Source organism: Chamaea fasciata, unplaced genomic scaffold (genome assembly GCF_029207755.1).
Source record: "Chamaea fasciata isolate MVZ Bird 193981 ecotype frontalis unplaced genomic scaffold, bChaFas1.0.hap1 SCAF_25, whole genome shotgun sequence".
Taxonomy (NCBI): Eukaryota; Metazoa; Chordata; class Aves; order Passeriformes; family Sylviidae; genus Chamaea; species Chamaea fasciata.
In genome coordinates this window covers 2,662,547-2,677,779 of record NW_027094110.1, presented here as the reverse complement: position 1 = coordinate 2,677,779, position 15,233 = coordinate 2,662,547, and the positions used below count along the sequence as shown (strand labels likewise).

At 52.0% G+C, this 15,233-nt stretch overlaps 3 protein-coding genes across 3 annotated transcripts in view; 1 reads left to right on the top strand and 2 right to left on the bottom strand.

Annotated features, from left to right (window-relative positions):
• The window catches only part of CCND3 (cyclin D3), a 37,407-nt gene extending 34,691 nt beyond the window's left edge, over positions 1–2,716 (bottom strand). Inside the window, exons 1-3 of the mRNA XM_066203706.1 lie at positions 2,583–2,716; positions 1,863–2,209; positions 1,687–1,776 (exon numbers count right to left, since the gene is read on the bottom strand). Coding sequence (XP_066059803.1) covers positions 1,687–1,746 — 60 coding nt within the window. The 5' untranslated portion in view covers positions 1,747–1,776; positions 1,863–2,209; positions 2,583–2,716. The remainder of the gene's footprint in view (positions 1–1,686; positions 1,777–1,862; positions 2,210–2,582) is intronic.
• Positions 2,590–10,067, top strand: TAF8 (TATA-box binding protein associated factor 8). The gene is made up of 8 exons (XM_066203705.1): positions 2,590–2,649; positions 3,564–3,720; positions 5,044–5,142; positions 5,420–5,482; positions 5,828–5,952; positions 6,849–6,996; positions 7,605–7,747; positions 8,440–10,067. Exons 1-8 carry the CDS (start codon positions 2,590–2,592, stop codon positions 8,581–8,583), a joined length of 939 nt encoding a protein of 312 aa, XP_066059802.1. The 3' UTR covers positions 8,584–10,067.
• A 925-nt stretch (positions 10,068–10,992) lies between these two features.
• Positions 10,993–14,472, bottom strand: CIMAP3 (ciliary microtubule associated protein 3). The gene is made up of 6 exons (XM_066203708.1): positions 14,454–14,472; positions 14,012–14,154; positions 13,325–13,423; positions 13,054–13,187; positions 12,343–12,469; positions 10,993–11,468 (listed from the first exon to the last, which is right to left on the bottom strand). Exons 1-6 carry the CDS (start codon positions 14,470–14,472, stop codon positions 11,400–11,402), a joined length of 591 nt encoding a protein of 196 aa, XP_066059805.1. The 3' UTR covers positions 10,993–11,399.
• Positions 14,473–15,233: the final 761 nt, after the last annotated feature.

Here is a 15,233-nt window from a genome sequence, read left to right as displayed (position 1 = left end):
AACCACAAATCGCCACCAATAACGCTTTAACAAACAAATAATACTCCTCAAACATAAAAAAAGTCTCAAAACTCCAGATAAAATATAAAACCCAACAGCCCCGTGGCTTTAAACTCTCCGTGTTGGAATTCTCATCCCTGGAATGTTCCATATGGGGAAAACCAAACCCGAACATTCCCAGAAAGTCAGTTCATTCCCTGCTGGCTCAGCAGCAGCTTCCTGAGCACACCAAGAGTCTGTCACTGTCAAACTGCACCCAAACCCCCCCGATCTGGTTATCCAAGGAATCTGGGGGGCTCGGGGGAATTTTCAGTCTCAGGCGGGAGCAGGGTGGATTTGGGTGGATTTTTTGGGGATTCTCACAGCTGAGGGGTGTGAAAAGCGTCATTAATTCAGCGCTGGTGGTTTGGTTTCTGACCGGAGCGGCGCGGAAAAGAGAATATCTCGGTCCCAACGTGCCCTCTGCTGGCAGCGGGGCTGGGACCGGGAAATCCTGGGAACGAGCAGGGCACCAACCGCAGCAGCTCCGTCCTTTCACCCAGCCCATCTCTGGGAAGCCACCGGGGGGTTCCAGGGACAGGAGATTAAACGGCTCCAGGCTTTCCTATGAAAAACTCCCCCTGGAATTCGCACCCTCACAGGCTTTTTGTATCCTGGAAAGTTTTCCCCACTCTCTGTGCCTGTGGCATCTTTGGGAAAATGGAATTTAAATTCCCAGTGGGAGCGCTCACAAGATAGGGATGGGCACAAGGGGCCAGCAGGGTTTTGTTTCCAAATCCTGATCCTTTCAAACTGGATTCATGGAGTCATAAAATCATGGAATTGTTGAGGCTGGAAAATCCCTCTGGGATCATCGAGTCCGAGCCGTGCCCGATGCCCACCCTGAGCACTCAGTGCCACCCCCAGGTGACACCTCCAGGGCTGGGCACTCCAAACCTCTCAGGGCACTTCCAAGGCCTGGCCGCCCCTTCCATGAGGAAATTCCTGCTGGAATTCCACCCTGAGCCTCCCCCGGCCCAGCCTGAGGCCGTTCCCTCTCCTCCTGTCCCCCTCCTGGCAGTGAGTTGTGCAGAGCCAGAAATTCCCCCTGAGCTCCTTTTCTCCAGGCTGAGCCCCTTCCCAGCTCCCTCGGGATCCTCCAGCCCCTTCCCGGCTCCCTCAGGATCCTCCAGCCCCTCCCCAGCTCCCTCAGGATCCTCCAGACCCTTCCCCACCTCCACTGCCTTCCCTGGACACATTCCAGCCCCAAAATGTCCCTCTTGCCATGGGGGCCCAAAGTGGACACAGAATTCCAGGTGCCTCAGTGACATCCAGCCAAGGCTCCCCCCTGTCCCAGCTGCTCCCAAAGCCACTGCAGAGCCCCTGCAAGCGTCCAAGGCCAGGCTGGATGAGGCTTGGAGCCACCTGGGATGGTGGGAGGTGTCCCTGCCCGTGGCAGGATGAGCTTTAAGGTCCTTTCCCACCCCAACCAGTCTGGGATTGGTCGTTCCCATTCCCAAACCAGTCAGGGGACAGCTCTCCCTGTGCTGAGCCCACGCTGGGGCGTCCCCCAGAGCCCTGCTCAGGTGACAAAGTGACACAGGCACACATCCATCCCCAGGAACACTCAACCCCCGTGGCACAATCCTGCTGTCCCCAAGCACACGAGGCAGATTTCTCAGACGCTGAAACCACTTTGCCTCCTACCTTTGCCGCTCCAGAAGTTTCCCTCACTTCACCCAGCCCCAGCTGCCTGTGCCTCCTCATTTTCCTGCTTTCCCACGGATTTTGCAGCTCCTGCAGGTGAAAGCAGCAGCGTGTGGGAGCTGTGTTTCCACGCAGCCCCAAGACCTTTAATCCCCGGCGTGGCAGCTGTTGTTTACATCGCTTTCTCCTCTCTCCGGCGCCCGGCAATTGGCTCTCAGAGGTTCTGCCTGTGCCACACGTGGGTCGGAGCAGGAAGCCAGGCCTGGGAGCTGCAGCTCGGTGGTTTCCTGTTCTGTGCTCCCCAAACACCTTGGGGACAGCTCAGGGTACAACAGGAAACCCTCGAGGTTCCCATGGTTACGGAGCTCTTTGAGGGTTTGAAATAAATGATTTTTTTCCAAGCGGGAAGGCGGCGCTGTGACAGGAGGTTTGAGTCTGGGCTCAGGTGGCAAAATGTGGGATAAATCGTGATTATCTCAAGTCAGGGTGTTCTTGGAGGTCGGGTCTTTGTGCACTTTCGAGCCTAATCAGCAAGAAAGGAGAGTTAATGAGCGGAGCGGGCAGAGGTTCACCGCTGGCTCAAGGACACCCCCGAATTAACGAGCCCCACGGATGTCACAAATCAGGACGTCAACGGAGACTTTGCCGACTTGGCCAAATCCCCGCGGTCCCCGTGTCCTGTGGAAGCCCAGAACGGTTTGGGACGGACGGGACCATAAATCTCAGCCCGTTCCACCCGCCCGGGATCCAGATGTGCGGGGGAGGTGGGATGGGGCTGGGCGGATCCAGATGTTGCCCCTCCTCCGCACTACAACTCCCACAATGCCCCGCGCTTCGCTCCACCCGCACTACAACTCCCACCGTGCCCCGCGCTCCCGCCCACCGCCCCGCCGCACCTGGCGCATGCGCACAGCTCCATATGGCTCCAAGATGGCTGACACAGCGTCCGGGGGCTCGGGCACGGTAACGGCGCCTAATCCCCGGGGCGCGGGGCCGCGAGGGCGGGTCCCCGGCGGGGCCGAGCCGGGCGGCAGCGCCCGATCCCTCCGGGGCGCGGAGGCGGCCGCGGCCAGGCCGCGGAGAGCGGAGGCGGCGGGTGGAGAGAGGGAGGCGCTGATTGGCTGCGGGGCCTGAGGGGAGGCGGGGGTTGATTGGCTGAGGATGGTGCGCTCCAATTGGCTGGCAGGGGACGGGGCGGGGTACGAAGGGGCGGTCCTTAACGGGGCCACGCCCCAGAAGTGTCTGGAGAGGTTCTATAAGGACACGTGTGTAAATATATGTACATATATATATATTTATATATGTATATATATACACGCACACGCGTGCTCATGTGTGTAAATGAGTGTATAGGACACACGTGTGTGTGTGTGTTTACCTGTGTTCCTGCTCTGTGACCTTTCCCATAACGTGCTCCCAAACCTTTTCCAGTCCTTGCTCAATGTCCTTTCCAGTCCCTGCTCCATGTCCCTTCCATCTGTTCCTAGACCCTTCCCATTCCCTGCTCCCTGTCCCATCCCATTAATTGCTTCCAGACCCTTCTCAGTCCTTGCTCCCGAGCCCTTCCATTGCCTGCTCCCTGCCCCATCTCATCCCATAGATCCCATTCCATCCCATGGAGCCCATCCCAGGGATCCCATCCTAGGGATCCCATTCTGTCCCATCCCATCCTGTCCCATCCCATAGGTCTCATCCCATCCAATTCCATCCCATCTCGTCCCATCCCATAGATCCCATCCCATAGATCCAATCCCATAGCTCCCATCCCTCTCCTATGTCCCTTCCGGCCGCTCTGTGTCCAGCCCAGCCTGCTCCCCTCTCCCGGGGGTCCAATCCCTCCTCTCCCGGTGTCCTGACGCCCCATTCCCGAATTCCAGCGGGCGGGCAGCAAGCAGGCGGGCACCCCTGCGGACAATTACCACCTGGCGCGGCGCCGGACGCTGCAGGTGGTGGTCAGCTCGCTGCTGACCGAGGCCGGCTTCGAGAGCGCCGAGAAAGCCGCCGTGGAGACGCTCACCGAGATGATCCAGAGCTGTGAGTGCCCCCCCGGCCTGGTTTGGGGTGACAGGGAAAAGCCGGAGATTCCCTTGGAATGGGGAATGTAAACTTCCATCCCTCTGAGTTATTGTAGTTTTGAAATTAAGGGGCTTTCAGGGAAAGGTATGGGAATATTCTACTCCTATTCCTTTCCTTTCCTTTCCTTTCCTTTCCTTTCCTTTCCTTTCCTTTCCTTTCCTTTCCTTTCCTTTCCTTTCCTTTCCTTTCCTTTCCTTTCCTTTCCTTTCCTTTCCTTTCCTTTCCTTTCCTTTCCTTTCCTTTCCTTCCCTTCCCTTCCCTTCCCTTCCCTTCCCTTCCCTTCCCTTCCCTTCCCTTCCCTTCCCTTCCCTTCCCTTCCCTTCCCTTCCCTTCCCTTCCCTTCCCTTCCCTTCCCTTCCCTTCCCTTCCCTTCCCTTCCCTTCCCTTCCCTTCCCTTCCCTTCCCTTCCCTTCCCTTCCCTTCCCTTCCCTTCCCTTCCCTTCCCTTCCCTTCCCTTCCCTTCCCTTCCCTTCCCCTACTCCTACTCCTACTCCTACTTCTATCCTATTCTATTCTATTCTATTCTATTCTATTCTATTCTATTCTATTCTATTCTATTCTATTCTATTCTATTCTATTCTACTTCTTTACTAGGAATATTTAAAATACAAATGTAGTAGTACAAAGAAAAAAAACAAAACAAAAAGTAAACAAAAAAACAAATCCTAGAAACCGTGCCAGAGTGAGACCAGGCGCTGACCCGCTGTTGGTCGGGGTGTTGGTGTCAGCCCAGACAAACCCTCCTGCAGCGCCAGCTGCGGTTCTGCTGGAGCAGAGATGATCCTGGAGAAGGGCCCGGTGGGGCTGGGATGGGTCCGGGCTCCCTCTGGGAATCCAGTGCACACAGGCTGTGCTGCGGTTCTGAATGCCAGTGGTGATCCAGGTAAAAATTCCAGAGAAACAACAAAAGTCCAGAGAAACGACAAAATTCCAGCTTTGCTTCATGAAGTCCCTCTTGGAGCAGCTCTGCTCCTTCCCCTGTGGGTGTTGATGAAAACCTCACCCCCAGATCTGTTCTGAAATCACGAAATAATCATTCCTGGGCTTACTTTTCATGTTTAAGATGCTGATTAACTTTTTGATTTCGTGGCAAACACTGATTTTTTTAATCCTTAGCATCCCCACGCTTTAATTTTAAACACACACATCCTGCAAAACGCTCTGTCCCAGGGGCTGTTTTTTTCATCCCTCGCTGGTTTTGTTCCAAATTCCCATCCCTGGAGCTGCCACAGGTGCCGTGGCCACTGTGAGAATTCAATTCGTGGTGGTTTTATCTCGCAGATATCTCGGAAATTGGGAGGAGTGCCAAGTCCTACTGCGAGCACACGGCCAGGACCCAGCCCACGCTCTCGGACATCGTGGTGACCCTCGTGGAGATGGGTGAGCAGCTCCCTCTTCCCACTCTTCCCGCTTTTGGATTGGGAAATCTGGCCCCAAAATCTGGGATTCGGGCGGTGCCTGCTGCTGTGGATTCACACGGCTCATGGTTTTCCATGATCCTTCCCATTATCTTCCCAGTTCAGAATCCCTGACCCATCCCGTTATCCACTCCCTGGCACATCCCATTCTTGTTTAATTTGGAGAAATCCTGGAGAGAGGGGAATTCTGACAGGCTGAACTCCTGGAGTGATTCCTGCTTTCCTCCCTCGTGTTCCAGGGTTCAACGTGGAAACTCTTCCCGCCTACGCCAAGCGTTCCCAGAGGATGGTGATCACTGCCCGTACGTGGGGCGCCTTTCCTGGTGTGCAGGGAGCTGGGGATAACCTGGAATTCCTCTCTGCTTCCTCTCAGAGAGCTCCTGATGAGCTTTCTGTGGGATAATCCCAGGAATCTGGGGCTCCTGTGGAGGCACCACCGGAGGTGAAGGGACCTCGGTCACTCGGGAGAACCCTCAGGGTGGTTTTGTTTGCAGGACAGAGAGGTCAAGGGATCCTTTTCCCTTTCCCAAGGTGATGGGATGTGCTTCGTGCCTTGGTTGGGGTCAGGGGTGGGCTCACAGCTTTGGGGGGACCCTGGGCAGGAGGATTCCTGTGTTTTCCCTGATTCCCATGTTTTCCCACCGCAGCTCCGGTGACAAACCAGCCCGTGACCCCCAAAGCCCTGACAGCTGGGCAGAACAAGCCTCATCCACCCCACATTCCCGGCCATTTCCCAGAGTTCCCAGATCCTCACACCTACATCAAGACACCAGTGAGTGAAAACAACATTTTCCTGCTGCTTGGGATCTGTCTGAATTCCAGGAGTGGGATGGTTTTACTGTTGCCGTTTATCCCAAATATTTCTCCTGACTTAATACTTTCCTTCTCTGTGGGTTGTGGACATCCCTTGCCATCCAGAAATCAGCCAGAATCCCTGGATTTCTGTCTGATTTTTGTGCTGGTTGGGATCTGGTTGAAGTCCAGAACCCCAGGAGCGGTGTTTTTTTACTGCAGCGCTGGTGCTGTTTGTCCAAAGTATTGTTTTTTTCCTGGCTTTGAATATTCCTTGTTTGTGGGTTGTGGGCATCCCTTGGGATGGGGATCCTTCCCATTAGCTGCTCCCAGACCCTTCCCAGTTCAGGATCCCTGGCCTGTTCCATTATCCATTTCCTGGCCCATCCTATACCTGCACCCAGACTCTTCCCAGTTCAGGAATCCCATCCCAGTTTGGAATCCCTGGCCCATCCCATTACCTGCACCCAGACTCTTCCCAGTTCAGAATTCCTGCCCCATCCTTTTATCCATCCCTGGCCCATCCCATTATCCATCCCTGCCCCATCCCATTATCCATCCCTGCCCCATCCCTTTATCCATCCCTGCCCCATCCCTTTATCCATCCCTGCCCCATCCCTTTATCCATTCTCTGCCCCATCCCATTATCCATCCCTGGCCCATCCCTTTATCCATCCCTGCCCCATCCCATTATCCATCCCTGCCCCATCCCATACCTGCACCCAGACCCTTCCCAGCACAGAATCCCTGGATTTCTCCCGCCGTAACTCCCCCAAACCCCGCGGACAGCGAAGAGCAGAGCCTGCAGCTCCTCCATCCCTGTGCTGTTGGGAAATGGAGCCGTTCCATCCCTTTCCCTTCCCTTCCCTGCCCCAGACGTACCGGGAGCCGGTGTCCGACTACCAGGTGCTGCGGGAAAAGGCGGCTTCGCAGCGCCGGGACGTGGAGAGAGCCCTCACGCGCTTCATGGCCAAGACTGGAGAGACCCAGAGCCTCTTCAAGGATGACGTCAGCACATTCCCACGTCAGTCATCCCATGGTTTTGGGCTTTGGGAATCATCCCGTGCGTGGTGTTTGTACCGCCGAGGCGCTGGGAGGTTGGGCACGGAGGGGTTTGGGGCTTGACACGGGGAGGAGAAGCGGAAAGCAGCTCCTAAACTCCCCAAGGCTCCCTTTCTTCCTCCTGGTGGAGAAACCCAAATCTCATCCCAGTCTTGTAACCCCACCAAGGAATTTCTTCTCCCTGACATTTTCCTGCTGCTGGAAGCGTTCCTGTCTCTCTGCCTGCAGAGCACTGATGAGAATTCCCACTTTTCCTAAGGCTCGCTGGCAGCACAGCTTCGTTTAAGAGGAACCCAGCTTCCCAGATATTTGGGATTTTATGGTGGAGCTCAGGAAGGGTTTTTTGTGTTGTGTCCTTGGCTGGAAACGTAAAGAGATTCAGCAAATTGGGAAGCAGAGACTGCCACTTTTTAGGGATCAGGATTCCCTTCCTGATCCTTGGGAACGGCAGGAAAAACGAAATGTGTCCAAACCCAGAATGTTTGATCTCTGTAACTTTGTCCTTAATTTCTGAGGGGGAGGAATTTCTCCCAACTCCCTGACTGTGTCTCCTCTTTTCCTTTATCCCAGTGATTGCTGCCAGGCCTTTCACCGTGCCCTACCTGACAGCCCTGCTCCCCTCCGAGCTGGAAATGCAGCAGATGGAGGAGACGGATTCCTCGGAGCAGGACGAGCAGACGGACACCGAGAACCTCCCGCTGCACATGGGCACGGTAGGGCTACCCTGGGGGGCTCCTGGGAGCCGTTCCTGCACCTTGGAAAACCTGGCTCTGTTTGCTGGGAAATGGGAAAGGGAGCTCAGCATTGTCAGGGTTCTCCAGCTTGGAAAACCTGGCTCTGTTTGCTGGGAAATGGGAAAGGGAGCTCAGCATTGTCAGGGTTCTCCAGCTTGGAAAACCTGGCTCTGTTTGCTGGGAAAGGGGAAATGGAACTGAACTTCGTCCTGGTTCTTCAGCTTGGAATTCTGGCTCTGTCCCTGGGGAAATGGGAGATGGATCTAAACACTGTCCTGGTTCGTCAGCTCCCTGCAGAGTTCAGAGCAGAACAAGGCTGGAGGAGGAGCTTTCAGTAAATCCCGGGTTTCAGTGGCAGGGAAGAGGCTTCCCCTTGGATCCCACAGTTTCCCAAGGGGTTTTCCTGTCTTACAAACCGGGGGGCCTGGCTTTGAATGCAGCTCCTTGTGTGCTTGTTGATTTTCCCTCCTGCCCACAGATTCTGTGGCTTGAACTTGGAATCCTGGAATGGTTTGGGATGAGAGGGGCCATAAAAATCCTGTCCCCTGGGCAGGGACACCTTCCCCTATCCCGCAGACACTTCCAGGGACAGAGCAGCCACGGATTCCGTGGGCAGAAGGATTTCTAAGCCTGACTTGTGGGGTTTTTATTGCTGTTTTTGGCTGTGCCAGGATGATGCAGGACCTGAGAAGGAGAACACCTCCGTGCTGCAGCAGAACAACTCCCTGGCAGGCAGCAGGAACGGGGAGGAGAACGTCATCGACAACCCCTACCTGCGGCCCGTGAAGAAACCCAAAATCCGCAGGAAGAAGTGAGAGGAGGGGGGACCTGAAATCCCTTTGGCTGCTCCGAGGAGCACACAGGGGTCCGGAGAGGCAGTGCAGCTGAGGAGGGATCTCTGCGTGGTGAACTCCACTCCCATCCTGCTTCCCCGTGCTCCCTCTTCCCTCTGCTCACTGGGATGGACCAGGAAAACCACCCAGGAATTGTCTGGGGGCCGTGGGTTTCCACTGTGGGGAGGATTTGTTTTCTGAAGAGCTGAGGGACACAGGGCTTGGATTTGGAGGACACAGAGGTTGGATTTGGAGGACACGGGAGCTGGAGCTGATGGACACAGGGATTGGATTTGGATTTGGAGGACACAGAGGCTGGAGCTGTGGGACACGGGGATTTTCCTGCTCCCACTCCCCAGCAGAACACATTGGTGTGTCAGTACTTGGCAGGCTGGAAAAAGAACTTCCATCAACCCTTAAATCCAAGGAATGTGTGTTAGCAAAGAAACCTCCCAGGGAGGTTCCTCCTTTTCGCATTCTCGGCAGGTAAAAAACAAACAAACCTTCCCTTTCCTAAGAAAACCTGAAGGTTTTTGTTGTGCTGGTAAAAGGAGTGTCCTTTCACACTCCTGACAGGGAAAAAACAAATCTTTTCTTTTATAACCTGAAGGTTTTTGGTGTGCTGGTAAAGGAGTGTCCCAGAGCTCCAAGGACATTTCATCCCAACTTGGCAGCTGCACTGGGGACTGAAAACCTCTCAGGTGTGGTGCTGTTTACCCTGAGATGGTTTTTCCCTGTCACAGCTGCTCCTGGCTCCTTTTGCAGTTCACTGTTGTTTCCCACCCAGCTCAAGTCCTTGGAGAGTTCCCTCCTTCCCCAGTTGCTTTGGAAGTTGGAAAACGGAACAAAGCTGCGCTGGTGGCAGCAGTGCTTTGATCATCAAAAGCTGATTATTTTTTTTTTTTCTGCTTTATTTCTTTTATTTTTATGCCAGTGTTGTCATTCTTGGCTGGTTCTGCAGGGCTTTGCTTTCATTTCCCTTCAGCATTTTCTTAGGCAAAATGCGGGTTAAGTTTCCATGAGAAAAGGCTCCTGTGCTTTGGTCCAATCTTCCAAGAATTCCAAGTTCACCTCCGTGCAGTTAAAAGGATCCTCCCTCTTCCCCCATCACCCAGGGAGGACGAAAATAAAAAGCAGTTTTGGTTTTTGGGGGTTTTTTCCTTTTTTTTCAATGATCTCCTGCCAAAAATAATCTGAAATTAAATCTCAAACACCCCCCCCCAGCCCGTGTGTGCCACTGTCACTTCTGCTGGTGCCTTGATTGTACAGAATGACAAATGTACAGACACACCCTGTATATGTTTGTATATATCCAAAAGTTTTTATCTTTTTTTAACTTTTTTTTTTTTGTCTGCAAGGAGGAAAATCCCTTGCTGGGTAGGGGGAAAAAAAAAAAAAAAAAAAAAAAAAGGTGGAATGAAGATTGTGGTTTTTATGTTCATAATAAAAGAAATTTTATCTCCTTACGAGCAACTTGTAATTTTTTATGTTTGTAATAAAAGACATTTTATCTCCTACGAGAGAAAAAAAAATCTTTCACGTTTCAGGAGTGGGAGAATGCCTCACACATCATTTTTTTTTTCTGGTTAGAAAGAATCAGGTGGAGGAGAACCACACAGTGTCGGCCAGGAATACCAAAGTGAAGCCTTAAACAGCCTAAAAACTCCAATTTTTAGGACGAGGAAAATTCCAGGGAGCCAAGTTTTGCTTCAAAAACCTTGCGCCCAGAAGGGACAGCTGTGACTCAGAAGGTCAGGCTGGGAGAGCTGAAAGTAGGAATTGGACTAATAAATTTTGGGTTTGTGGCTAAAATTGGGTGAAATTTGCTGAAGAAACAGGTTTTAAAAAAAAAAAACAAAGCAGGAAATTGGGAGAGGAGTGAAGCTGGAATGACACCCAGAGGGATTTTGTCTCTCCAGGATCTCTCTGGGATTGGGATCTGACACATCCGTGTGTGGGAGGCTTTGGAACCACAAAAATCCAATCTCTGAGGGGGAAAACAGCTGCCCCCAACACCAGCAACTTTCTGTTTCAGGCCACGTTTATTTTTGTGGCCAGATTCTCGGTTTCAAGCATTTTTTATTTTTTTTTTCCTTGTTCCTTACTTGAGAATATTTCTGTTTCAGCAGGGAGGGAGCCAAAATGCAAAAAACCACCTGGTGGGGCCTGCCCCAACCCGGCCTCGTTCCCTCCGAGGTTCTCAGGGTGTTATTTTGGGCACAAAGACATTAAAAACTCTCCCAAAAGACACCTCAGTATTCCTCATTTTTTTCCTCAGGCTGTGGAGGAAACCTCTGGATATGAGGAGAAATTGCCGGGGTGGGGGGGAACGCCAGGAAAAGCTGAGGGGAAGATGGTGTGAAAAAGGAGTTCCACTCTCTTTTATAAATTCGTAAGTTTAATAAAAAATAAGAGTAGGCAATTAGGAGAGAGAAGAGGAAAATACAGCCCTATCCCAGACAGCAGGAAGGAAATCCCTGGGTTTGAAAAGATTTTATTTCTGTATCATCTTACTTTTATTATTTTATTAGGATTTTTTAATCCTTCATTTTGGACTTCTGTTCTCTTTTTATTGTCCTATTTACCTTTAATTTTCTGTCCTTCAGTTTTGGATTTTATTTCAGATCATTAGTTTCAGATATATATTTTTTTTAAACCGTATCTTCAATACGCTTGAACTATATTCAGATGTTTCAAAACATCTTCAAACTATTTTAAAACAAATTCTGGAGTTAGCTTTCAAATATTTATTAAGCCTGGTGGTGTAGGTGAGCGTCTCCAAAGGGAGATGTGGATCCTCAGCTGTGGTACAACTTCAGGTAGGCCTCCCTGCCCTGATTCTTCTGGAATTTTTTATCCACAGTCATCTAAAAAAAAAACCCCAAATTTTCATTAGCAACGATGAAAATGCTCCGGGAAAGAAAGAGATGAGACCTAAATCTGTGATTTAAATGAGATTTTCTCTCCAGGAGAGACACGCAAGGCAGTGGAGGCCCCACTCTGTTCCCTTTGGGGGTGGAAATGAAATTTCTGAATAAAAGGGGTGGTTTTTTTGGGATAGACTGTTTCTGAGAGAAAAATCGCTTTGTATCTTGTGCCCCGGGCAGGGAAAGATATCAAAAAATCGTGCAAATGTGAAGCAAAAAGGAAATTTCCTCTCTCAGGAGCAGCAGAGGATAACAAAACAGTGAAAATGGCAAGTGAAAAGGAAATTCCCTGTCTCAGAAGCCCTGAGGCAGGAAAGGATAACAAAACATGGAGGAAATGGGAAATAAAAAGGAAATTCCCTGTCTCAGAAGCCCTGAGGCAGGAAAGGATAACAAAACATGGAGGAAATGGGAAATAAAAAGGAAATTTCCTCTCTCAGAAGCACTGAGGCAGGAGAGGACAACAAAAGAGTGAAAATAGGAAGTGAAAAGGAAATTCCCTGTCTCAGAAGCACCGAGGCAGGAAAGGATAACAACACACGAAGCAAATGGGAAATGAAAAGGAATTTTCCCCTCTCAGAAGCAGGAAAGGGCAACAAAAGAGTGAAAACGTGAAAAGGAGATTTCCTGTCTCAGAGGCGGGAAGAAGGAAAACAAGACAGTGAAAATGGGAAGTGAGAAGGAAATTTCCTCTCTCAGAAGCACTGAGGTAGGAAAGGATAACAAAACATGGAGGAAAGGGGAAATAAAAAGGAAGTTTCCTCTCTCAGAAGGTTTGTGCCAGGAAGAACATCCCCTCATCCCCATCCTTTACCTTCTGGACCTGCATTTTCACCATCCTCTTGGGGAGCGCTGCCACTGCAGCCCAGTCTGGAGCCCCGAACTTCATGGGCCAAGTGACTCTTCTGCCTGAAGGCTGGTTTATGTTGTAAGTCCCAGGCCTGGAGGAAAACAGGCACCAGATATCTCAGGTTTTTGGAGTTGGTTTTGGCGTTGGCAATTCCACAATTCACCCTCCGTGGTCACTGAAAATAACATTTTTTTCCCTTAATAGCAACAGTAATTCCTCAGAAAAGGAAGACGTGAGGCAGCATGGAGAACCTCGGCCGGGGTTTTGGAGCAGCTTTTTATTTCCAGCAGGGAAAGATCCATGGGAATTCCATGCCGTGGTGTCCCAGTCAGTGCCCTAAGCTAAAGCTGAAAGCAGGGAGAGCTTTTTGGAGATAAAACCCCTTCTTTTTGGAGATAAAACCCCTTCTTTTTGGAGATAAAACCCCTTCTTTTTGGAGATAAAAATGCTGCTTTTTGGAGGTAAAAACCCTTCTTTTTGGAGATAAAACCCCTTCTTTTTGGAGATAAAAATACTGCTTTTTGGAGGTAAAAACCCCTTCTTTTTGGAGATAAAAAGCTTTTTTTTTTTTTTTTTGAGGTGAAAAGCTTTACAGGGAACTCCATCCCCATCTCCGATCTGTGTGTTTCTCCCTGCCAGGACTCCCGTTTGTTGTGAGCAAAGGATTTAAGTTACCCAGGGAACAAATCCTTATCCCGAAGCCTGGTGGGGAATCGCGGGCTGCTGGAGGAAAAGGGAACGTAGGCGGGCTGGCACCTCGTCTCATCCGCCAGGAAAGGGTGATACGCTGCAGGGCCGGGGGTCACCGTCTGCAAAGGGAAAATAAAAACCCCTCAGGATGGAGCGTTTTATGCCAAAAATTCCTACGTTCTCCAGAGCAGCAGCCAGCCTTGCTGGGGAATATTTTTGGCTGCTTTTTCCCGTCTTTTTTTGGCCCTCTCCTCACCCGGGCCTTCCGCAGAAAGCGCGGGGCTGTCCTGGCGCCCAACACGTACCCCCGGCTGCTCATGGGTCGGCTGCTCGTGGAGGATTGGAAGACGTTCGCCTGCGGTTTGAAAGGCAAAACGATTCATGGGTGTTTTAAACGCGCCGTTTGCAGGGCAGAATGATCTAAGCAGCAAAAGTTATTCCTGTTAAAGTTATTACCAGTATTTCCCTTAGTTTCTCACTATTGCAGAGCCTCGAGGATCAGCTGGGACAGGAGATTATTCCATTTTCCAGGTGGATGTGGGGACATCCTGCGGTGGGTTTGCAGGGCAGGAGTGCATGAGCAGCAGATACTATTCCTATTCAAGTTATTCCTAATAATTCCTTTAATTTCTCACTATTGCAGAGCCTCGAGGATCAGCTGGGACAGGAGATAATCCCTTTTTCCAGGTGGGTGTGGGGACATCCTGCGGCGGGTTTGCAGGGCAGGAGTGCATGAGCAGCAGGCACTATTCCTATTCAAGTTATTCCTAATAATTCCTTTAATTTCTCACTATTGCAGAGCCTCGAGGATCAGCTGGGACAGGAGATCATTCCATTTTCCAGGTGGATGTGGGGACATCCTGCGGTGGGTTTGCAGGGCAGGTGTGGCCCTATTACTCCTGTCCCTTCCATAAAGGAGCCCCGAAAGGAAAGAAGAGCTCACCTCCGGCCCCAGGTAACAGCCTGGCCCCAGGGAAGGGCTGCCCCGCATCCCTGGCATCTCGATTCCCAGCCGGTCTGGGGCGAAGTAGTAGGGGAACATTTTCCGATCTTGGGTTGTTCCAAAGGAGATTTGCTTCTCCACGGCTGGGGCCCGGGCACAGGGAAACGCCACCGGCGGGGTAAACAAGAAAAAAAGAGAGAAGAGAGAGAAAAGGGTGACAACTTGCTGCTCTCTGCCTTCAACGGTAGGGAGCTCCCCCGGCCCTGGATGTCTGGGAGGGATCTGCCGCTCAGCTCTGCCTGCTCAAAGCCACCAGGGGCTGATTTTCCCCAGCCTGAGCCAGGAATTGCGATCGGAGATGATCTCTGGGGGAGCCGATGCCGCCGGGGATGGGAAGGAGAAGAAAACACAGCCCCACCCCTGAGCGCCCCCCAGCTCTCACCTTTGTGCCCCACTGCCATCCTGCCCTGCCAGAGCTTCCCGGGATGGGCTCTGCGTGCTCCAGGTGTTCCAGGCACGGGGCAGGGGGGTGGCAGCACGCGGAGGGAGCAGGGGAAGGCTAAGGACTCGGCATTTCCCCGTGGAATGTGCTGGGCGGGCGTTGGGCAGCAGCCTGAGGTTGTGATGTCAACGCCGTGGGGTTGTGACAACGGTTCCTCTCTCGGTTTCCAAGCGGCTGCCTGGGTAGGGCAGCAAAAAAAATCCGTGGCTGGGATTAAATCCAAGCCCTTCCCCGAGCCAAGTGGGAACGTTTCGAGAGAAGCAGGAAGCAAAGAAATAGTAAGGACAAAAAGAGTTGAAACAGGAAGTTGTTTTGTGAAAAGCTTCATTCAATGATTCCCATTGTGTGCAATGGGATCAGAGGGATCACTGGGCTGGGACGGGATCGGGATCTCCGTGGCCAGTCCCCACCGTCGGCACTGCAGCTCCTCCAGCAGCTGCAGGGACGTGAGGACTGCGCTGTGCAGAGCTCCTGCAGCCTGCAAAGAGAGAGAGCAGGATTTTCCTTGGGGAAGGGATGATGTTTGTGGTGCCCCGTCCTCCCCGCACCCCTTGACACGGCCCCAGGGCGTTCCCAGCTCTGGGGCACAACCCCCGTGTCCCTCCCCGCGTCACTCACGGCACATTCACAGCCCCAGGCCCTTCTTCAGGCTGGAGATCAGGGGGTATTTGCCCTGGTGGCAGAAGGTGCCAGTGAAGTCATCCAGGTCGATGGTCCACA